At 39.5% G+C, this 24,079-nt stretch overlaps 1 protein-coding gene and 1 non-coding gene across 2 annotated transcripts; both read left to right on the top strand.

Moving 5' to 3' along the window:
• Positions 1-1,122: 1,122 nt before the first annotated feature.
• LOC130932253 (U2 spliceosomal RNA) lies at positions 1,123-1,318 on the top strand. The gene has a single exon (XR_009067411.1). It is a non-coding gene; the product is annotated as a U2 spliceosomal RNA (small nuclear RNA).
• A 15,130-nt stretch (positions 1,319-16,448) lies between these two features.
• Positions 16,449-19,413, top strand: LOC130981307 (probable phosphopantothenoylcysteine decarboxylase). The gene is made up of 3 exons (XM_057904905.1): positions 16,449-16,590; positions 18,251-18,624; positions 19,162-19,413. Exons 1-3 carry the CDS (start codon positions 16,449-16,451, stop codon positions 19,411-19,413), a joined length of 768 nt encoding a protein of 255 aa, XP_057760888.1.
• The last annotated feature ends 4,666 nt before the right edge of the window (positions 19,414-24,079 follow it).

Below are 24,079 nucleotides of genomic sequence, written 5' to 3'. Positions count from 1 at the left end.
GTGTCTCAGTCTCTTAGTTAGTGTTTGATGGAGAGACAGATACTGAAAGACTGAGACTAAGAGACAGAGACTGAAATAAGTTTTAGTATTCTATTTGGTGCCAAGTGAGAGACAAAAATTGAAACAAGAATAAAACTCTAATTTAATTTGCACAAAGGATAAAATTAGAATTAATTAATTTAAATGAGAGTATTTTAGGTATAAAATGTTATTAAAGTTTCAGTCTCTGTTTCTAAAAATATCAGTCCCCTGTGTCTCTACATTTTGGAGGCACTGAAATACTGAAATTTTGGAGACAGAAATAGAAATTTTAGAATCAGTCTCTGAGCCAACAAACATGATACTGTGTCTCAGTCTCTCAGTCTCTGTCCTAGCAAAACAAACGCTACCTTAGTCTCTGTCACAGTACTGCAAAACAAACGCTACCTTATGGACACATGTCACTTTTGGCTTCTTCCAATCCAAACATCTATAGATCTTTATAGAATGGAATCTGTACATTATAATTTTCCTATTATTTAACTTTGTAAGCATAATTTAATTTGTTTTAGTGACCAATTTATTTTTGAAAATGAATATATATTTATGTTGTCCATGAAAGTACACTTCTTGTTATAATTTTGTTTGCTCAATCCATATATAGGGAGTTTATTCGTGAAACTTTACTCACATTTCATTTCGGTAAACATGAAGGAAAAGTTTGGTTTAGTTTAGTTTACCCTTTCGCCTCCCATTATGACCAAAACATAAGAAAAAAGTAACTGCATCACGTTTAAGAGCCACGGGGTCTATAAATATTAATTTAGTGTTCTTGGATATAAAGTTCTATCACTTCTATCTTCATGGATAATTTCTTCTTCCTCAGATCGATCAAGGCTTCATAATGAGGTGTTTTTAGTTACAAGTGCCTTACCAAATATCTTGATTTTCTTCATTGCATAAATTTCAGATCCAAAAGAATGAACGATGTTGTAGATTCTTCTTCGGTTCACACATATGTATGTCTATATGAATGAAATAAGCTTTGAAGTTAGTTTAATGATAGAGTCTCACATCGATAGGTCAAGGAAGCAGTGTTGCGCAAACTGAATATAAAATGCTAAGTAAGCAACGTTAATAAGCATACCTTTCTCGGCCTTTTGGCTAAGATCAAGTGTAGTATCTGTTCTTATCAGTTTAATATCTGATATGTGGGCCATTGGCCCACACGATATTAAATTTATTTTTTGAGGGGGATGGGCCATTACAGTAGCTTGCTACTGGGCCTGTGAAGCGTCGCCCAAGCCTTACACTGCTGCATGGGCTTGGCGCACCCCACCAAAGAAAGTCTAAAATATTTAAATTATTTATTAAAAAATTTTTAAAGTATGTGTGTGTATAGTTTACGCGTATCTTAACGAAATAATTTTTAGGGTAATTTATCATAATATTACTAATAACGGATACCAAAATGCGCTGTCCCTACAAGGCTATGTAGCTTGAGTTACGCTTTGTCGCAACACACTCTTATAATTGTAATTGTATGCGCATACTTTAATAGGGTAAAAAACCATAATAAGCCAACTGGCTCAAGAAATTACGTAAATACGCCAAAGCAAAAATTGTTTCAGCAATAAGCCAGATCGCATTTTTATATAATTCGAACCAGGTTGGTTCGAACTTTATTTGTTAGTAAATCGAACCAGGTGAGTTTGAATTAGGGTTTTTTGTTGGTAATAAATCGAACCAGCCTGGTTCGAATTAAGAATGAAGGTAATTCGAACCAGGTTGGTTCGAATTATAGAGAGAGAAGGTTCCCGTGTAATTCGAACCGGGTTGGTTCGAATTACACCAATCATAGTTCGAACCAGGCCGGTTCGAATAAGTGTGAGACTCAGCTAGCTGTATATCTATGGACGAGGCAGATCCGAATCGGCCAAAGAGATGCGGCCTATGTCGCCAACCCGGACACAATTTAATAAGAAAAAATAAACACTAAACTGTTTCAAGATTCATTGATCATACAAAATGAATGTCCCAGAACACAAATAAAAAAAAACATAGGTAAACAGACTATAACATAACAAAAAAAGTACAAACCACTATCAAACATGATTGAACTTTAAAGAAAAAAATACATAATTAAAGAAGCCATATTCATTACTACTCGCAACAATCAAACTAAAAGTCATGTGCACTAATGTAAATAATACTGAGACTAACAACATGGAAAATAATCTAAATAACTCTAAGACTAGCAAGATGCGCACTAATGTAGATAATGCTAACACTAACAACATGCATACTAATGGTGTCCTGTCTGAGACGAGCCTGCAACCTGTGGGCAACTACGTCGTGTGTGTCCGGGTTGGCGACATAGGCCGCACCTCTTTGGCCGATTCGGATCCGCCTGGTCCATATTCGTCCGTATCCTAGTGGATCTAGGACGACCCTCTCTGGCACGCCTCTTGTCAGGGTCTGGAATCACCGTGGGCCCGTCGTAAGGTGGCCAGAAGCCCTCCGGGATCGGAGGTGTGAATCCCATCCGATACACATTGAACACCGAGCTAATCTGGTAGACGCTGTGAACGTAAGAGGTCCAGGTGACCCGTGAGTATGCACAGCATGCAAGTGCGTGCTGACACGGGAAATGAAGAGCCTGGAAGTAGCCGCAGTCACATGTCCGAGAGACAAGTGATACTCTGTAAGTACCCAAGGAGAAAGAACCAGTCGGAGTGGTCTCTGCTACAGTGAACTCGGAGTTATCCCGGTCATACAGCGTCACCGTGAAGCACCTGGCCGTCTTCATGTTGGCCTCAATACACTTCACCAAATGCTGACTGAATTGTTGTCCTGTTCCCATCTGGGCCTCAGCCTCTCTCCCCTTGCGAACAAACAGTTCCGCAAGCCTACAATATGTTGCCTTCACCAGGGATGCTACAGGGAGATTTCTGACCCCCTTCAGGATAGAGTTCACACACTCGGAGATGTTCGTCGTCTTGTGATCGAATCTCCGCCCCTCATCACGGTGCTGAGTCCACAACGAGTAATCAATCCGGTTCGCCCACTCACACATCGCCGGATCTTCAGATCGCAGGATATCAAACCAGTAATCAAATTCAACCTCAGTCTTCGCATACGCCGCGTTCACTAGTAGCCTCCTAGCGTCTTTGCCCTTGAAGGTTAGGGCAAAATTAGCCGCTACGTGTCGTATGCAGAATGCACAGTACGCAGATGGCGGTAGCCAACCGCCGTCAGGGGCCTCAAGCGCAGCCTTAATGCCGTTGTGCCTGTCCGATATAACCAGTAGACCGGGCTGCGGAGTCACGTGCTGTCGAAGGTGCGAGAGAAAGAATGTCCAGGATTCCGCATTCTCACCCTCTACTAGGGCGAATGCGACAGGTAGAATGTTCGAGTTCCCGTCCTGTGCAATCGCGATGAGCAACGTCCCCCCATACTTCCCATACAGATGTGTGCCGTCAATGCTCACTAGCGGCTTGCAATGACGGAATGCCTCGATGCACGGCGGGAAAGTCCAGAAAAGCCTCTGAAAGTACGCTTGAGACTCGTCCACTTGTCCTCCAACTCGAACCGGGGTCGTCTTAAGGACGACAACACTACCAGGCATCGTCAACTGCACACCCAACACCCACCTAGGCAGGTCGTTGTAGGACTCATCCCAGTCACCGTATATGATGGCAATAGATTTCTGCTTCGCCATCCAAACCCTCCGGTAAGTCGGCTTAAAACCGAAGTGCGCTGCCGTGGCGTTCAGGAGCACCTTGATGCTCACGGATGCATCGGCCCTAACCATTGGCATAATGAACGCCGAAATCACATGATAATCCAAACTCCTGTGGTCACTCGAGATGGATGTGGCCAGGCAAGTGTGAGGTCCATTGTACCGTTTGACCTCCCAAATGCCCTTGCGCTTCCGGAGACTCATTCGAATCAACCATGTGCACCCATTCCCAAACTCGGAACACTTGCCCACATACCGGCGGTGATCGGACTCCACCACCTTGTACTGTACCCCTCGCCGGATGCTGTAAGTCTTCACACTTAAAAGGGCCTCATCTTTATCCTGGAATTGCTGACCAACCTGGAACTCTATCAGACCAGTACTCCCTTCCGCATCTCTAGCTCCGAATCCAACAGCATGCCCTAAAACCCCCTCATGTCTCATGGCGTCCAAGTCCAACGAGGAAAAATGTGGTGGATACTGCTGTGTGCCAGAGCTAGAACCACCTACCTCCAATGCAGGCCCAGTCGCTCCAATATCATCAGCGCTATCATCGTCAATCATATCCGGCTCGACGTCATCCTCCTCTTCATCGTCCAAAAAACCGTCTCCTACGCCAACAGGTGCAACTCCCACTAAAGCGTTCGGCAAATTTTCCCTTTCCACTACCTCGTCGCCTTCGGTGCCATTGAGGTCAACAGCGAAAGATGGGGAGGCGACATGTTGGACCACTGGTTCGTACACAGGGACGGACGAGGAAGCAACGGCAGGCCGGGAACTAGAACCTGCTGCATTCGCTATAGTGTTCGTATTCCTGTTCGAACCGCCGGAGCTGGATACAACATCAACCAGCCGTGCCAACAACTCCGGTGTCCTCACCTCCGGAAACTGCCGCCGACAAAGAAACATTACTTGCAAGTCCACATCATTATTAATCGTGAAGCAATCATACTTCACCGTATTCTGTAGTACCGTGACTGGAATGCGATAGAAAAACTTCTTTACCCGCTTCGCACCCTCCAGACCGAGCTTCATTAGTACAGCGCTAACAAGGTCATCATAACTCGTCGTAGATGTTATGACAATACATAGCGGATTCTTATCTGTGAACTTTACTCCGGAACGAGTTTTTCTATTAACAGATCCTCTGTGGTGCACCAAAACCACAAAACTCTCCTCACTAGCCATCCTACTCCCTCTAATGAGACTAATTCACGTTTGGAACCATATATGTACAGCTAGCTGAGTCTCACACTAATTCGAACCGGCCTGGTTCGAACTATGATTGGTGTAATTCGAACCAACCCGGTTCGAATTACACGGGAACCTTCTCTCTCTATAATTCGAACCAACCTGGTTCGAATTACCTTCATTCTTAATTCGAACCAGGCTGGTTCGATTTATTACCAACAAAAAACCCTAATTCGAACTCACCTGGTTCGATTTACTAACAAATAGAGTTCAAACCAACCTGGTTCGAATTATATAAAAATGCGATCTGGCTTATTGCTGAAACGATTTTTGCTTTGGCGTATTTACGTAATTTCTTGAGCCAGTTGGCTTATTATGGTTTTTTACCCTACTTTAATAGTTTAATAGTGCGATTATATCAGCAACTCCACGTTCTTCTAAAAGTCTCAAATTTTCTCGTTATGATATAGCATTTTCTTTTTGTGTAAAATTTTTTCGTTATGATTTAGCATTTTTTTATGTGTACTTGATTTGCTGCAAATATAATTGGTTATTTTATATTATTTTAAAAAAATTTAAATTTAAATCTAAATTCTTATGTTATCTTGCAAATATAATTGGTTATTTTATATTATTTTAAAAAAATTAAATTTAAATTTTTATGTTATCTGAAAGAGTTATATTTTATATTAAATTTTTAATATTAAAAATTCTGATATTAGAGGCTAATGAATTTAGAAGATGATGGTTAATAAATTTTTAGAAATTGTTTATTATTTTGTTTTAAATTCAAGATCAAAAGATGATTTCTGAAATTTTTAGAAATGGTTTATTGGGCTCAAAAATTTTGTTATAGAGTAAAAGATGGTGTTTTGGTTAGAAATCGGTGTAGGGAGTGTATTTACACTTTGGTGGACGCGTCAGATGACAGGGGGCGTGCTATATACATCACGCAGGGGACGTGGAGCACACGTGGCAAGGGCTGGTTGGCTGAAGCTAGTAGCACGTGAAAGGCGTGCTGAGTCAACACGCACCTGCGTGTTGACACATGGCGAGACCTGGTTGGTTGAACCATGCAGCACGTGGGGGGCGTGCTGACCCGTGGCGACACCTGGTTGGTTGAAGCTGGCAGCACGTGGGGGCGTGTTGAATGCTCACCTCTATATAAGGCAAAACTCGATACCATTTTCATTCCAAAAAAGAGTGTGCTTTGAGTGGTCTTTGAGTGTTGGTAGTGTAATGAAGGGTACCGCAAATTTGGTAGTGTATCTAAACGGTGAGATAATACGGAATACTCATGATGTAGTGAGGTTTGTGAGCTAGAATCTGTTTTCGATTGTGGTTCCATGCACCATGATAATAGAGTTTCAGAACGGTCTCTGTCAAAACATGGAGAACGGTATGTTAATGAGAGTGAGCAGAATTCTGTACCGAAATTCTATTGTAGTTTTTGGTAGTCTAATACAGTTTGATATCATGCCGATCACTAACGAAGCCAGTATGCAGAATATGTTCCAAATTCACTAGCAGACTCAGATGCGACAACCACAGATTGAGCTGTATGTTGAGTTTGAAAACGTAGAGGCAGAAGGGATTCAAAATGATTTAGATATAGATAATGATAGAGCTGTAGTGTACGAAAGAATGAATAGTGACAGCGAAGAGGACTTCGAAGCCATTTATGAAGCCGGCGACGAAGACGAGGATGGTGATATGGGAGTTGAAGTAGAAACGGAGAATGTAGTGGTTCATCCCCCGAGCAGTAAACCGATGAAAGTTCCATCATTTATACGTGACTTGGATCTCGACGCCATGCATGCACCGGAGTTTCCCGAATATGCAAACATAGGTATGTGATGACTGAATAATACGTTTTTGTTAATTTATACTTTGGATTGATTAATGAACAACAATTTTTTCTTTATGTAGGCGTTGCTGATCCTGAGGACGGAGAGTTTCGAATTGGAATGGAATACAGTTCTAGAAAGTCGGTCGTCACAGCAATTAGAAGTTACACTATCTCTAGAGGAGTTGAGTATAATGTGTATGAGTCTGAGCCACAGATGTTTTATGCAAAATGCAAGAAGTATGGGCGTGGGTGCGATTGGCTTATCCGAGCCAGCTTGATACGGAAAAAAAGTTGTTAAGAGATTCGCGGTAGGCATACGTGCACAATGAAAACGATTTCACAGGATCATTCCAAGTTTGACTCAGATACAGTTGCTGAGTGTAAGAGCTGCGACTAATTAACCGCTTACTTAAATAATTAAATTGCCCAAATTAGGTTCCGAAAATTTAAAATAAGAATTGAAGGATTTAAATATGATTTTTGAACTTAGTAGATTTTTCTGAGCCAAAAAATGTATTTTTTGCTAAAAATCGAGTAAAATCGCGAACCGACAGCTGAACCGGTCGAACCGGTTTAAGTTTGTCCGGTACTGCGCGAGAATAATTAAAAACAGTAGAAAACTTTAGGAAAATATTAGAAATTGAAAACTGGGCATTAATTTTAAAGGTTTGGCCCAAAGTTAGGTCATACGGGCTAAAAATGCTAACGGGTTGGACCAGGCCCAAGTTGGACCCAAGCCCAACACATAAAATCCTCCATTAATGAACCCATCATCACTTAACACACTCAAACACAACACACACCAGCTGAAAGAAAAGAGGGAGAAGGGAGAAGAAGCACTATTCATCATCATTTTCCCTAGCTCATAACTTGAGCTATGGAGCTTCGATCGTTACACCATTTGCGACCACGCGATCCTCGCGAAGAGCTCTACAAAAACCACCCAAGAAACTGGTAAGAAAATCACGAAATCCCTCTCAATTTTTTCTTCCAAAATTTCAAATTTGTAGGATTTTGTGTTCAGTGAAAATTTGTGATTTTAGTTGTTTAGGTACACTCTAGCACTTGATTACTATTGGATTTTACCCCAATCATCATTGGGTAAGGTGAGCAATTCAAATCTCTTGTGATTTTGTGGATTTGATGAATCCTAGGTTGATTTGGTTATGAAATTATGTGTACATATAGTTTGAAGTTGTGATTATTGGCATTTACTTGGAGCTTGGAGTTGAATTGATGGCTTGATTGAGTTTGAGAACTTGTGGAAGCTTGGTTGAGGTCAACTTGGTGATTTAGTGCATATAGGGAATCAGCCAAGGTATTGTTTCGGTTTTCTCTATGTAATATATAATATTTATGGACACTTAGGCTATTGATCCATATGATATGATTGAATTAAATTGGTTATTGGAATTGTTGTATGATGATGTATGATGATTTGATGATTTGGGCTGTTGATGAATTGAAATGTTGATGTTGATAGTATGGTATTGGAAGATTGAGATTGAAATTGATTATGATGATTGTTGGTAATGGTGGAATGATATTTGATTAATGTGTTGGTTGAGAAATGAATGAATTGTTATGTATTTGATAATGGGGATTGATGATTACATAAGGTGGAGTGGTGAATTGAGGTATAAAAAGTGTGAATTTTGATGTGTTTTGGGAGTTGATGAGATGGTGGTTTAGTTTGGGTTGTGAAATTAGAAAATTGAGAATTTATGAAATTTTGGTAAAAACAGATTTTTGGTGAACTTTGACGGATCATAACTTGAGCCTCAGTTTTCAAAATATATTGAAATTTATTTTAAATTAAAGTACATTGAAAAATCTTTAAATGGATTTAAATTTTGTGGGAAACGGATTTTTGTAGGGGAAGTTATGATCATTCAAAGTTTGGTGTCAAAATCTGAATTCTGTGAATGCTGCAGAATTTGTGATTTCTGGTTTGTGTGCACACGCACACCCCGTGGATTTTTGAACCTGTGCGCACTCACACACGGGGACATGGCTACTGATGGGAGCGCGCACGCTCTATTTGGCAATCTGTACGCACGCACATGTTGGAAGGTGCATTCTGTCAAGGGCGTTCGCACGCCTTGTACGAGCGAACAGAATTGGAAAATTTTACACTTGTGCGTACGCACACATTTTGAAAATCCTCTTGGGCGTACGCACGCACACCCCTGTGCGTATGCACATGCCCTGTTTTTCAACTAAAATCTTGTTTTTAATTGTTTCACCTTCCCAACAAGCTTGTAAACTTCTGTGACACCTATCTAGGACTCTTTGGCTTATTTTCGGGTATCAAAACACAGAAAAGGTCTTAGGAGATTTAATTTGGTATTACTTTGAAAAGTTAGAGAACGGAGGCTTAGGTTTCTGGTGTCTGAGGATGGGTTTCGTGGAGAGAGAAGGAAGAATAGTATATGAATTGAGAAACTGATGATCTAATGGGTTCAGAATGGAAATTATGAATTGACAGTGGTTGAGATGAGTCGAGTACTCAGAGTTGCAATGATGAATCATACTGAAATAATGAATTTTTGAAAAACCATTGCTGTAACATTTTTAAATTGAGATTGTTGAGACGCTATGCGCCAGGCAGGGACGGTGGTTGGATCCCGCCTATCGAGGTAGCGGCTACGGCGTAAGGGCGGTGGTTCGTCCTGCTTGCGTTGAGATGTGAGGTCCGTGGCAAGAGTATCCTGCTCGCATCCCTTCGGATCACTAGAGTGTGCAGGCATAAAATCTTGGTCGGTGTTCCGAGCATCATATCTCGGGGGTTCCCAATTATGATTCGGAAGGGCGACGTCTCCATGGAGATGTGTCAGGTTGGCAATTGAACTGACAATGTGATATCACAGCCAGTAGAACAGGCATTCATGATATGCATCTTCTATCTATTTGTTAGCTTTGCCGTCTTGTAATTGCTTGCCGACTTGTATAACATGCCTAATTGCCTACTTGAATTACTTGCCATATATGCCTATACTTGTGTTTTACTTGCATTGATATTATCTGTATTTTCTACTGGGATTGAGGAGGTTTAGAAGGCGGTGGCGATGGGATCGCATGGAGGATAGGTTGGTGAAGGCTGTGGGATAGTGGAGAATTGTTAGTTTAGAAAGCCACTAAGATATACTATCCCTTTTACTATGTTATGGTTAGAATTATGATTTAATGTTTTAGTTATGCTTTAAGATGAATCTTGTGATGGATATGAAATTCTAAGATTGCCTCTAGCATCCCGGGGTCTTATACCTTACATCACTAGGCACTGTTACCATACTGAGAACCTCCGATTCTCATACCATATTCTGTTGTTATTTTTCGGATGCAGGTCACAACCCACCTCGGTGAGTTGCTTTGGTGGTGACAGAGCAGAGGATCCTGGATATATTTTGAAGTCTTTTGATTATTTTGCTTAGTTCTCTCATCTTTTGTATTTACTTTTGCCTAGAGGCTTACTTTGAGAGAAAAACTTGTATAAGCGGTTTTAAGTTTCAGATTTCTGTATTGTCTGTATATAGCTAGCCAGCTTAAACTCCGCGAGCCGTTGCTAGATCTTTATACTATTCTACTAAGATATTTTGTTATATTATATCTATATCTTGTGCATTAAGTTTGTAGTTTCATGGGTACGTTTTGCGCTTTTCAGATCCTGTTTTTGAGCTGTATCTTTCACCGGGCTTCTAGAATATATTACTTTTTTCTATATATAATATGTATAAGCTTTAGAATTGTCATAACCTTTGATTAACCTTTGCTTTATGATGCGAGGTAAGGCTTAGGATAATTAGGGTGTTACACTGAGGTTATAAGGCCATTGGTCGAGACTGACCCATCCATCAAGGTGAAAATCTATAATAGCGGAATCCAACACAAGGTTCAACTATACCATCACCAAAAGGCTTGGTTGGCAAAGAAGAAGTCCGTAGCCAAAGTTTTCGGTGGTTGGGAGGATTCTTACCAAGCTTTGGCATGGTGGCTCTCGGTCATGGTTCAGAAGATGCCCGGTTCAATTGTCTAAATAGAAACACGACCACTATACAACGGGAATGAGGAGGTGCACAGTGTAAAAATACTTCATCGTGTATTTTGGAGTTTCAATCCATTCATTAGGGCGTTCAGGCATTGTAAGCCCCTAGTTCAGGTTGACAGCACACACCTATACGGAAAATACAAAGATACACTTCTGGTTGCTGTTGCACAAGATGAAAATCAGAACATTGTGCCTATCACTTTTGGCTTAGCGAAAGGGGAGGACAGCTGATGCGTGGCACTTCTTTCTCAAGAATCTGTGAATGCATGTTATTAAAAAGGATGGTGTGGGTATGATCTCAGATCGACATGAGTCAATCCGAGCAGCAGTAAATCGTTCCGGAGGTGATTGGCAACCTCCAAGAGTATGGTGGATGTTTTGTATAAGGCACATCGGCAGCAACTTTCTAAGGGCATTCAAAGTCCCTCACTTGCAAAAACTTCTTGTCAATATAGGGCATTCAAGAATGGTGGAAGAGTACAACATCAACTATAAGAGGTTGGAAGAGCGAGGCGAGGCATATGACAGGTGGTGCGATGCCATTAAACTCAGACATTAGGTATTGGCATTCGACGAGGGACATCGATGAGGCCATATGACGATGAACCTTATCGAGTACATTAACTCAGTGTTGAAGGGTGCCCGTAATCTACCTGTGTTGGAGCTGGTTCGAGCAACATATTATCGGTTAAATGTACTTTTTACGCGAAAAAGTGTCGAGACTCACGAACGCAAGCGTGTTGGATTTACTTACTCCGTATTTGCACAGTAGCGGATCGAAGAAAATGTGTAACATGCTGGGAATATAGTTGTGCACCAGTTTGATAGACGAAATGAGGTGTTTGAGGTACGTGAAATGACTAGCGAAAAAGTGTTAGTTGTTGATCTTGCGCGACGAACGTGTGACTGTGGACACTTTCAGGTGGAACGACTACCATGTCGCCATGTTATTGCCTGATGTGCTAACCAGCGTCTCGATTGGCAGTTGTATGTGCATAATGTGTACAAGATGACAGAGGTTCGTAAGGTATATAGATTTGAGTTCATACCATTAAGTGATCCTGAGACCTGACCTGCTTATAAGGGACCCACATTGGTCGCTAATCCCGCCTAGAGGCGAACGTCGAAAGGTCGCCCCAAATTGACCCGATACTTGAATGAAATGGAATCACGCGACATGCGTGGTCCTCGGATATGCCGTCTTTGTGATGGCTATCATGACTGTGGTCCGGTGGCTGTGGTATATAATAAGGAAACGACTCAAATACTACATGCTGAGGTGGACCCTGAGGTGCAGGTTGCTGCGGATGCTGAGGAACATACTCTGACAACCTCAGCATATGTCCGTACAAGCCCACGTACCAATCCTAGTAATCCACCATCGGTGTAAAGTCCCAGGTCAGAAGGGGGTGCAGATCCCGCAACTAAGTGTTTCGCCTGTTGCCCCACTCCGCTATCCATGCCCTATGTAAAACTGTCCAGTCATGAAGCTGCACCCCGTGAAGAGCGATGCAATATTGGTCCACTGGAATTTCCCTTGCTTCTCGCGTGGGAGGTTGTGCATACCCAAACCGACGCATCACTCTGTCCACAGGGTGCCATTCGATACACTCGAACGACAACAATGGAGCAACGATGTCACACACCTCAAGATGTCCATGTAACTCGTTGGGTATGATCAATCTGTCGTTCGGCCGCCACTCAAACTGCCACATATTATTGGTATATTAGAACCCTAACATTAACGTTTGGAAATAGGAATCACAAGAACCATAAATATTTACCTCTTCCATGTAGTATATATCATGCCTAAATCTCGCTACGGTCTTCGATAACCACGCTGTGGTCCGTTCCGAATGACTTTACCTGAAAGATGATACATTGAAAAATTTACATAAGTAACCGTAAATCAAACATGCATAGTGAATATAACGCGGGACTAAAATAAGAATTATTACCTCATGGCAATTGGTATTTTAGCCAGTGGGTGGGTATATCTCGGTACGGGCGCAATACATGACATTCACTCCCATGCCCAAACAAACAACATATTAAGAGGGCCATCCATCTCCTTTGTATCATATTGTGATGAACGGCATAGTGCTCTGTAAAGATGTGCAAGACATGCTGACCCCCAACTATAAGTATGGATCCGCTCAAAATCGCGAAGCAACGGTAGATACTTCGCGTGGGTGTATGTGGTTGACTTATCCGCGAATAGGGTCGACCCTAACAAACAGAAAATCTGACATCTGACATATCTCCTAATGGACTCTTCAGTGTCCAACGGCTCCGCGTCTCTGATACATCGAACTTAACCCAGCTTTATATAGGATTTCCAAGAATGAGTGACTTCTGGTTCATGACCGAATATCGCAATGCTCTGGCTCTGTAGGAAGTCGCTATTACTATTAGTCCATCCACTCACAGGCTCTCCATCAATGGGTAGGCCAATATATGAGCGACATCTTCCAATGTCACTGTAACCTCACCTACCAAAAACCAACAACAATTTTTCTTTTACTAACACAATCTAATGCTCTAATGCATATACTGGGGGTGGGGAGGCTCTCTTTTTATAGAGCCATGAGCAACCTTCTGCTGTTTACTGGGGTGGAGGAGCTGTCCCCTGCATGCAGACAGCCTCCAACACGCCCACCCCGTGTTATTGCAGCACATTGGAAATCTGCAAAGCATGCTCCACCACGCCCCCCAGCGTGCTGCCAGGGAGCTGCATGCGCGCCGCGTCACCACGCCCCCGGCGTGTTGTTGGGGTGCTGACACGCTTCTGGCGAACTGCGGTACCACGCCCCCTGCATGTTGATCGTGACCTCCACAAACCGGCAAAACACCCGACTCTCCAATATTCAGCCAAAACACCAACAAACTCTCCATATGAAAAATAATTTATGTCTTTTATTGTCTCGTTTTAAATTTGTTTGATTTTTTGAAATTTGAACTAATTTTTTTATATTTTATTTGATTCCAAATAGGGTTTTTACTTTATTAACATTTATGTTTTAAAGTTAATATAGAATAAATAAATAATTAAGGACAATTAACTTAAATAAAATATTTGTGGGAGAAGAATATTACTCAAATACAACTTTTTAAATGTCAGTACCAAAATATAATTTTTCATATTATTACCCGTAGCGGTTTAGAAGAGCACGTAAACCGCTACTGGCAGCCGCGGTTTACGTGAAAGATGGCAATATATAGAAACCATTAGAGGCAGTAGTGATTTATATGTTGTGATGCGTGAACGTAAACCGCTAGAGGTAGTAGCGATTTACGTTGAATGTGTATAAAAATCGTGGAAGCCAGCCACGGATTCCTCATTTGGTGTGGAGTTGTAATTTTGTTAGAGAGAGAAAATTCTAGAGAGAGAGAGGAGCACTTTGAGAGTGGATTCAGATTTTCTTAGTGCTGACCTTCAATTGGACATCATCGCAGACAAACAAAGCTTGTACCGACTGAACGGTGTTGTCCATATTGCCGGTGTCATTGTCGACGGGGTTAGCTTTGTTTTATTTTTCTGAGTAATAGAATTTGTTAAATAGAATATAGTATGGAAGGTATACTAGAATTTATAATTTAATCTTTATAGTTGATTATTAGACTTTGGAATTTAGGATGTAGAATGTAGTACGGGTGTACATCCAAAAATCAAAATATCATTAATCGGTTAAAATATCAAAACCACATTTTGGTTAACTAATTCAACAAAACAAATTTAAGACCGTATCTATGTTTTTCAAAATCGGTTAACCAAAATCAAATTTAAAAAAATCGGTTTTTAATCGAATAAACAAACCAGAACCAAATTTTAAAAAAATTTGATTTCAAATTTTGATTTTAAATATTCGATTTTTAAAAAAGACTTTTTATAAGAAACTGGTTTTTTAGTCTAGAAACCGGTTTTTGTCCAAAACGAATTTATTTTTTATAACAGATTAAAAATTGATTTTTAAATTTTATCACCGGTTGATAAGTCGTTTTAAATTTAACAATTTGATTTCTTAATTAAATAATAATTAAATTGTTTAATTGTTTCATTGTTTAGTTATGGTATTATTTTTTTATTTGGTGTAATTAGTTAAGGTTTTTCCATGTATCAAGTAGAATTTAATTGTTTTGTGTATATCTTTTTTGCATGGTGTAGTTAAGTAGGTGTATTTATAGCGTTCGACAGCAACAAAATATGCCTATGCTTGAACGGATCATACCTTATTTAAAGAGGGTTGGTTTATACCACTTGGCCAAGCTGAACAATCGTTGGTTCTAGTTGGATGAGTCTATGGTCAGTGAGTTCATTGAGAGGTGACGTCCCGAGATGCACATTTTTCACATGCCTTTTGGAATGTGCACGGTGACGCTACAAGATGTGACGTTTCAGCTTAGGTTGCCTATCGATGGAAAGACCGTGAGTGGGAGCCTAGCAGAGTTTGAAAAATTCATGGAGGATGGCCAACCAGCTTGGGAATGGCTTTAGGAGTTATTCGCCATAAGACTCCTTCCAATCGCCATAGATCTGTGCTATTGCCTTCTTCTTGCCCATCCAGACCTTCCTGTAGCTAGGTCTGAAACCATAGGTTGCCTCAGTTGCTACCTGCAACACATTAATCGTAACCGATGCATCGGCTCTGACCAATGAAAAAATCCTCATACATATGACATGATAATCAAGCAGAATAAGTAGTAAATTGAATCAAGATTATTCAATTTACTATATATATGCTGCAGAAATAGTAAATCGAATAAACTTGATTCGATTTACATGTAAATAACATAATATAGAGATGTTTTAGGACATGCGTGTAACAAAAATTGATTTTAGACATTTGCGTAATTTTGAACCTCATTCAGTTTATTAATGTAAATGACCCTAGTAAATATAAGAGGTAAATACCAAATCAGTATTCGAAAGATACTGGCACTAACAAAATAGTACCTAACTTTTGTTATTGACAAAATAATCTCTGAATAATTTTAAAATTTGACAAGCATGTCCCTGAACTCGCCAGAGTACATCTCTGACGAGAATGCTGTTGAGCTAGCCACTGTATTTTTTTGAGATAGCAACCTTGTTAATATATATACTTGAATGAAAATTTTAATTAAACATCCTAATCCAACCTGAAAAATCAAAACACCAAAATCCCCTTGTTTTTGGAACCCTAATCTCCTCCATCCGCAACGCGCTCTCTATGAGTTGCCCCAAACCTGAAAAATCCAGCGAAGGATTCCCCTCTCCAACACACTAAGTTTACCTTAATTTTTTCAAATCTCCCTCCCAATGCACTCTTTCATAACCATAAACCATACTGATAAACACAAACATAACAATATAAAAATTCATATTCCAATCAAGTCATCAATCTTATATCAAAATCACAACATTAAATAAAAAAAGTAGAGAAATAGAATGAAAAATAGAGAAAGATAGATTGATTCTTTAAGAGAATGAAAATCATAGAAAGACGGAATGAAAATAGATAATGAAAATTTACGAATTGGACACCACAATAGAGCTCCGAGAAGAGGATGGTAGAAATGCTCGCTAGACAAAGGTAGCGAAGCCCGAGAAAAAGACAAATTTATTCAGTGAGAGAAACAGTCACGGAAATAATTCGACAATGCCAGAGAGACAGGCCCACAAAGATGAACGCAAGGCGGAAGAGAAGCGGCACGTAGAAGCAGAGGCGGAGACAGAGAAGGCGAGTCACGTCGGAGCCAAGACGACAACTTTAACATTGGCAGAGGAGGCGCGGAGACGTGGTGCAGGGATGGCGCTAAGAAGACATTAGTGAAGATGCAGGAATGACGCGACGCAGACAGAGGCAATAGATGACGCAGGAGCTGGTGGACGCAGAAAACCCGGCGATGAGACAGCGACCGTGCAGTGTCGGCGACAGGGAGTAAGAAGGTTGAGGCGCCATTTCAAAGTGAGAGAGCGAGAGAGTACGTTGGGGAGGGAGGGAATTAGGGTTCAGAAAAGGGGGTCGGTGTTTCAATTTTTTCAGGGTGCAATTTTTAATTAATTACCTAGGTATTTCACATTAACAAGGTTGCCATATTATTAAAATATGATGGCCACCTCAGCATCGTTCTCGTCGGAGATGGACTCCGGCGAGCTCAGGGGTACACTAGTTAAATTTTAAAATCATTTAAAACTATTTTGTTAATAACAAAAATCAGATACTATTTCATCAGCGCTATAATCTTTCGAATACAAATTTGGTATTTTCCTCCAAATATAAAGTTGAAGCTTTTAATTATTCTTTTAAAATTTGATCGAGTTAAAACTCAACATTCTTTTGTGCAAGCCCATAACTTTTTTTTTTTTTGTGTGGATTGATCTTGTTATCATTAACAAAAATTCTCCACTAAAAAATCAGCACCCACAAAGACATTGATTTCTAATCAAAAAATAATTTAGCTTTAGCATATGCAGCACCACAAACTTCCTTGATTCACATCACCGTAGCAAAGTCTTCTTTTGGTTTTTTATTGTAATTTTCTTTTAAAATCTAAGCAAGGTACAAACCTGTAAAGTAATCATACGACAAAACAAATTTAGAATTTAAATAAGGGAATATAAACATTTTTTAACAAGGTAAAATTGATACCCGAAATGGAGTATCCTTTTGGGATTAAAACTTCTTTTTTGTGATTAAAATTTCTTTTTAAGGTTAATTGAATTTAGTTTTGTAAAAAAAAACGTTTCTTATTGTTTAATAAAATAAGGACCATAGTTAAATTTTTGTTGTGAATTCAGCAAGCAAAGAACCCTCTATATAAACCCAACTAACTCACCATCATTTCTAATTTCTCTGTTAGGAGAAAAAAAATTCATGAAGCTTATGCTGGCGGGTTTTCAATTCTCTGTTCTGTGTTGTGTTGCTTCTGATATTCAATCACCATTCCCCAACGAGAAAGCTCGGAAGGTGATGCAACTAATTCTATTATTCCTTTCTTAGTTTCATTGTTTTGAAAACTTCTTTCTTTTTCCCCCGTTTTTCTTCCGTTTGATTTTTGCATCATTTGGTGATGAATTCTCAGAGCACCCCATCAACAATGAAGCCTAAAGTTTGAGTCTTTTTATGTGAATTTTCAATCTTTTTTGTATCTTGAATCGTAGGTCATCCATTTCTTGCAACGTTTGAGAGAATAAGTGCCTTCTGTTTCAAGATTCAGTTATCTTTCTATTCTTCTTGTGAAGTGATCCTGAAACAGTTCAACACTTCTTTTAGCTCTGAAGTGAAGCAATTACTATTGTGTAACTGAATTTGCCTTGATTCCTTCTTATGCAAATCGAACTCTGACTTCAAATAATTTTCATTCGAAATATTCCATTTGATTATCATAAGGCCGTGCTCATGAACTTGTTACAAGAATCAATAAAATCTGATATTGGAAAAGATATTGTGCCTTGCAGAACAAGACTCAGATAGTGTGATGGCCTCATCATATATTGTGAGGGGAAAAACATATGCAGATGCGGTGTTACTGCCTCCAGTGGCACCGCCAAAGAAGAAGCAAATCCTACTTGCGTTTTGTGGATGCGAGAGTGCTGCGAATTTCAGACAACTGATCCAAGCTTTCTTGAGATGGGCCGAGGTAAAAGTCATTGTCACAAAATCAGCAAAGAAATTTGTTAAACCACCATTCCCAGACGAGGTGCCCGTGTATATGGACAATGATCAGTGGATCTTGTGGGAGAAAAAAGTGGCTGTATGCCTTCATGCTGAGCTTTATATGTGGGCTGATGCCATGGTCATTGCTCCATTATCTGTACATGCCCTTGCAAAGGTATCAATAAGCTGCTCAATTTTTCAGATTTTATATGTAATTTAGATGAATGTGGATGTGCTATATGTGTTCTCCTAGTGTTTTGGTTGGATTTTGGTTTCGAATTCACCAGGAATGTCGACCAATCTTGTATCAAGATCTCGATTCGGATTCGGAGACACGCTTCATGCTGTCCCCTAGTTGCTAGCATTCTAATTTGCTTTGACTATCTGTCTTTGGTCGAAATAATTTTCACCTCTACACCTAGTTACTAAGAATCATGTAATGTTAAGTTGGTATATACGTTTGCGTGTAAAGTGATCGTCATGTGTAGTTGATAGTTGAAAACTATTAGATGATAATTTAGTCAAACATATCAAATTATCCAACATTCTCACGAATCTTTACCATTAGTTATTTGCATGTTCTATCTTTATTACTTGTATAAAGTTGAGTTGTTATGTTATGTATGCATCTTACAAAGAGTTATTTGCATAATTGCATGTTTCATTTTTAACTTTTATACATAAAAGATGTGTGATATTGCTGTTGTTGTAGATTGCGGGAGGGTTTTGTGACACTTTGCTAACAAGTGTTGTGAGAGCATGGAACTGCGTAAGAAAGCCATTGTTTGTAGTACCATCCATGGACCCTTTGTGGAAGGAAAATTATACCACATTGAGAAACTATATTTCCCTTCATGAACTTGGGATCCTTATAATCACACTGTTAATTCAGAAGAAAGATGGGAAACTGCCTGAACCTGATGAGATTTCCAAATTTGTGAGAGATAATATATGGTGCATTTGAAGAATGTGAGAGTCAAATTTCAGATATGTGTACTTAGAGACAAATTTAATGGATTTAGATTTGAAAACTGTAAAATGTGATATGCATGTAAGCAAGGTAGCTGAATTCAATTGTTTGATGCATGGTGGATAACACATTGTTTGGGAAAGTTTTTCAACTTTCTAGATTTTACTTTGTTAATACTTCCTAGAACACATGTTTTGAACTTCCTAATCGATGTTTTTATTTCTTTGGTTGAAATCGATTCTTTTCTTATTCATTAGTGACAAGGGGATTTAAATCTAGAATTTTGCACATGTTGCCCAAAATTTTTATGACCAAATTACTTTTTAGAGGACACGTTGAACTTTTTTCTTAAAAAGAGTTTCAAATAAGGACAATAACAATAATATATTGTCTATCAACCATGCAATTAATTACTATAATTCTACCAAATTTTTAGGTAGATTATATATTTGGAGATTTATAATTAAATTCTTGGTTTTGATAAAAAAAATTTAATGAAATCCTTATTAAAAATATTTATCTAGTATAAGAATTCAATTATAAAATTTTAAATAATAAAATCTAATTAAAAATTTGATAAAATTATAATAAAATCTTATTTTTTGTATTTTATTTTTTTAACAAAAAAATAGAGAATTTTAAAAATTAGGAGGTACCTTTAGACATTAGAAAATGGATTCTCTTCAATTTTTCTCTCCATCATTATTATAAAGTATGATCCTTTATTATTTATTTCTTAAGTAAAACTAAAAAAATATATAAAAAATATTAAATGACAAAAAAAATCACATTTAATAAAATAATTAAAAAAATTGAGATATCCATTTTCAAATGTTATAATTTTTTTAGGATAATTCTCTAAAGGTTGTAGAAGGCTTAGAGAAGAAGGGGTTGAATTTATGACCTTTTACTTTAATGAAATAACTCTTTTAAAACAAACTTGCAATCTGAATCTGTTTGAACTAAGCAGCGAAAAATTTATGAGACAATTTCATTTTGTCTCATGAATATCAGAGAATAGAACAAAGCAGGAAAGATAGAAGCTGACAACATCATGTATCCTAATTCGGTTGCCTTGGGCAATGCAACTTATGTAAAACCCGGTTAATTAGCGGCTAATTAACCCATAAATGAGAATTTATTCTAGAAAGCCTAAAATGTGATTTTTATGGCTAAATGTGATAGAGGAGACTGAGACGAGAATTTCGGTACCAATTTTATAGAATTCGGACCAAGATTGGACCGAACGGGCCAAACCGGGCCAACCGGACCCAAAGTGGGCCCTTGGCCCAACATAACTAAACCAAAACCCTAGTTTTCAGCACTCTCTCTCCTCACAACACACTTAAACACGCCGAAATTAGAGAGAAAGGGAGGAAGAACACTCTCTCAAGTTCTCTCCCTTGGTTGATCTTCAAACCACCATAACTTTTGATCTAGAGCTCCGATTGCCGCTCCGTTTGCGGCCACGCGTTCACCGCGGAGAGCTCTACAAAACCTATACAATTAATCTTGAGGTAAGCCACAAGTTTCTGTTCGAAATTCCAGCCCTTATTTTCGAGTTTCATGGGTAAAATGTTGAGATTTTGGGTTCTTTGATGTTATAGGACCCAACTCTCTTGAAGGAGAAGGTTAATCTTGTCTCCTTGGACCTTGGGTGTGGTAAGATTCTCAACCCTAGTATATTTTGTTGTTTTATGATGTTTGGGTTTTGAGATGTTGTGTATGGGTATGATGGTTGTGGCTTAGGTTGTGTATATGTGAATATTGGAGCTTAATTGGTGACTTTGAAAAGCTTGGAAAGGGCTTGGTGGTGAAAAATCTATTCTTGGAGGTGTTGAGGCCTTGAGAGCTTGTGGATAAGTAGTTTGGAAGTGCTCCGGTGGAGCTTGGGAAAATCGGCTAAGGTATGGTTTCGGTTTCCCGTATCTAATATGTAATGTGGTAGGAAATACTTAGGCTAGAGGCCCTAAGATAGGCATTGAATTGTTGATGTTGTTGAATGATTGAGATATATGATGTGGTCATATATGTGATGATGAGCATTGATGCCTTAATGGTATGATGTATGAGAAATATGCATGTTGTGATATATGCTTGATGATTGGTTATGGTTGAATTGTGGATTGAACCATGTTGATGGTGAGTATGATGTTGATTGTGTACAATAATGATTTATTGGAATTGGTGTTGTTGAGAATTGGCATGAGGAATAGTATATGATATGTCAATGTGTTTGAGTTTGAGCCACTTGGGTGAAGTGGGATAAAGTGATGAGATAGTGATTTTGGTAAATTGTGGTAATGTGTCAATGTGTGAGTTGAGGAGGCTTGATGTTGAGTTTGATACATTTGATTGATTTCAAAGAAAAGGGATGAAATTGGCATGTTTTGATTGATTTTTAAAGGAGTTGAAAATGGTTTGTTTTGAAAATGGCATATTGTGGTTTTGTATAAAAATATGGTTTTTGGGCATACTTTGACGGGACATAACTTGGACTACGGATCTCCGTTTTGTACCAAATCTGTTTAGAAATAAAATTGGATCCGGGATGTCCATGCCGTTCGAAGAACGGGTGAAAAACGATTTAAAATAAGGAAGTTATGTCCGTTGGAAGATCGGGGTTTAAATCTGTGAATTCTGCAGCTTTTACTTAGAAAATTTTTAGCAGAATGACCCCTTGCGCGTGGGCGCACTTGGCGCGTACGCGCCGATTTTCCAAAAAACGCCATCCACGCGTGCGCGTGATGTGCGCGGGCGCGCCGATTGTGCTGCACCCAATGCCAAGCCATTTTCCAGAGAGTTATGCCAGAACTGTGCTAGTGTTGTGCTTGGGGCACGAGAACACCCACGCGTACGCGTGGTTGACGCGTGCGCGTCGATTGACGAATTTTGAATCCACGCGTTAGCGTGCATGACGCTTGCGCGTCGATAAGTTTTTGAGGCCATCCACGCGTGCGCGTGGAGTGCGCGTACGCGCGGCCCTGTTTTCATCCCAAAGTTGATTTTTGAGTTTTAAAAGCCAAATCTCATACTTCTAAGCCTCCGATCTCACCATTTATGTCTTAAATCATTATGACATGCCTAGCTATTAAAAAGGGGCTAGTGAATGAGGTAACTTGCGAGTGAAGCAAGGGAAAAATGAATGATCAATGAGGATCAAGATGATTATGTGAGATGCGGAGGATGGTGGTGGAAGTGCTTGTTATGCCATGGGCCGAAAGGCTGTAATTGTTAATGAAATGGCTGGTTATGGATTTAACCGTGAGCCGGAATAGCTGTGTATGCTATGAATATTGGCTGGTTATGGATTTAACCGTGAGCCGGAATAGCTGTGTATGCTATGAATATTGGCTGGTTCTGGACTGAACCGTGAGCCGGATGGCTGATATGGATGTTGATCCATGGATGAGGATTCATGCATGTTTATGCTGAATTATTGAAAATTGTGATTTGCACTTCCACTATCTGAGATACGAGTTTCCCTGGGTAGTAGCAGTGGCTAGCCACTACGTGCTCCAGGTTGAGACTTGATACTCTGGTGACCCTATGTCGTAAGTGTGGCCGGGCACTGTGAAAGACCCGGATGAGCTCGCCCCCGAAACATTCACCAGTGAGGGTGATGGATATGGATCATGTTTATGATCAAGTTTATAACGAGTATAACTCGAGTTGGGGATGCGCGACAGAGGGACAGTCCAATGGTTAGCGACCAGGACTTGTCGGGTTGGCTCTATAACCGACAAGATGATATCATCAGCCACTAGGGACAGGCATTCATCATATGCATACTATGTGAATTGTTTGAGATTTCCTATTTGACTGCATATTACTTGCTAATTGTCTAAATGTCTTAACTGCTCCTATTTGTATATTCTTTGTCTGATATAATTGTGTTTGCTATAATGTACTCCTGCTGGTGGTTGGGAGGTTTGAAGGAATTGGAAAGGGAAGTATTAGTTAGACTGAAGAATCTTTAGTCAGATGCCCTTATATGGTTTAGCTTGTTTATAAGCTTTGATATTATCTGGAGGAAGTACTAGGATTGCCTTTGGCTTTCCTCTATTATTATGTATTATATATGTGGAAGCTGTTACCATGCTGGGGACCTCTAGTTCTCACCCATGCGGATTTTGTGGTTTTCAGATGCAGGACGTACGGTTTCCCGCTGAGGCATGCTGGAGACTTCTAGATTTGCGAAGATTCCTTGTTCTTGGGGACTCTGTTTAGTTTATATGTTTTGTTTAGGTACCTTTATCTCCACTAAATAATACAAACTGTGATGACTCTTCCTATGGGAGATTTTGGAGAATAGGTTTTATGTATTTGTGTCCCTTTGGGTTTCCTTTGGGGTTTTCATTATTTTATCATATGTATATATTGCTATGCTCGGACCGGTTATCTTCGCAGCCGGATCTTGAGTCTTGATATTCCTGTTTTTGACACTCCTTTGTATATATACAATCTCGCGTTGGTTTATCCTTGTTCGTTACGTTATCGATCGGAGTGATGCGCTTTTGAGTTGCGGTTTTTGTTTACCCCTTTTTCTACAAAGGCTCCTAGTTATAATCAATTATTCATACTACTATACGTACTAAATTTTTATTTTAGAGGTCGTAATACCTTGCCATCTCTGAATTATGACTTAAGCATAAGACTC

Source organism: Arachis stenosperma, chromosome 5 (genome assembly GCF_014773155.1).
Source record: "Arachis stenosperma cultivar V10309 chromosome 5, arast.V10309.gnm1.PFL2, whole genome shotgun sequence".
NCBI classification, from domain to species: Eukaryota; Viridiplantae; Streptophyta; class Magnoliopsida; order Fabales; family Fabaceae; genus Arachis; species Arachis stenosperma.
The sequence above is the reverse complement of the archived record's forward strand: the minus strand, read 5'-3'. Positions and strand labels throughout refer to the sequence as shown.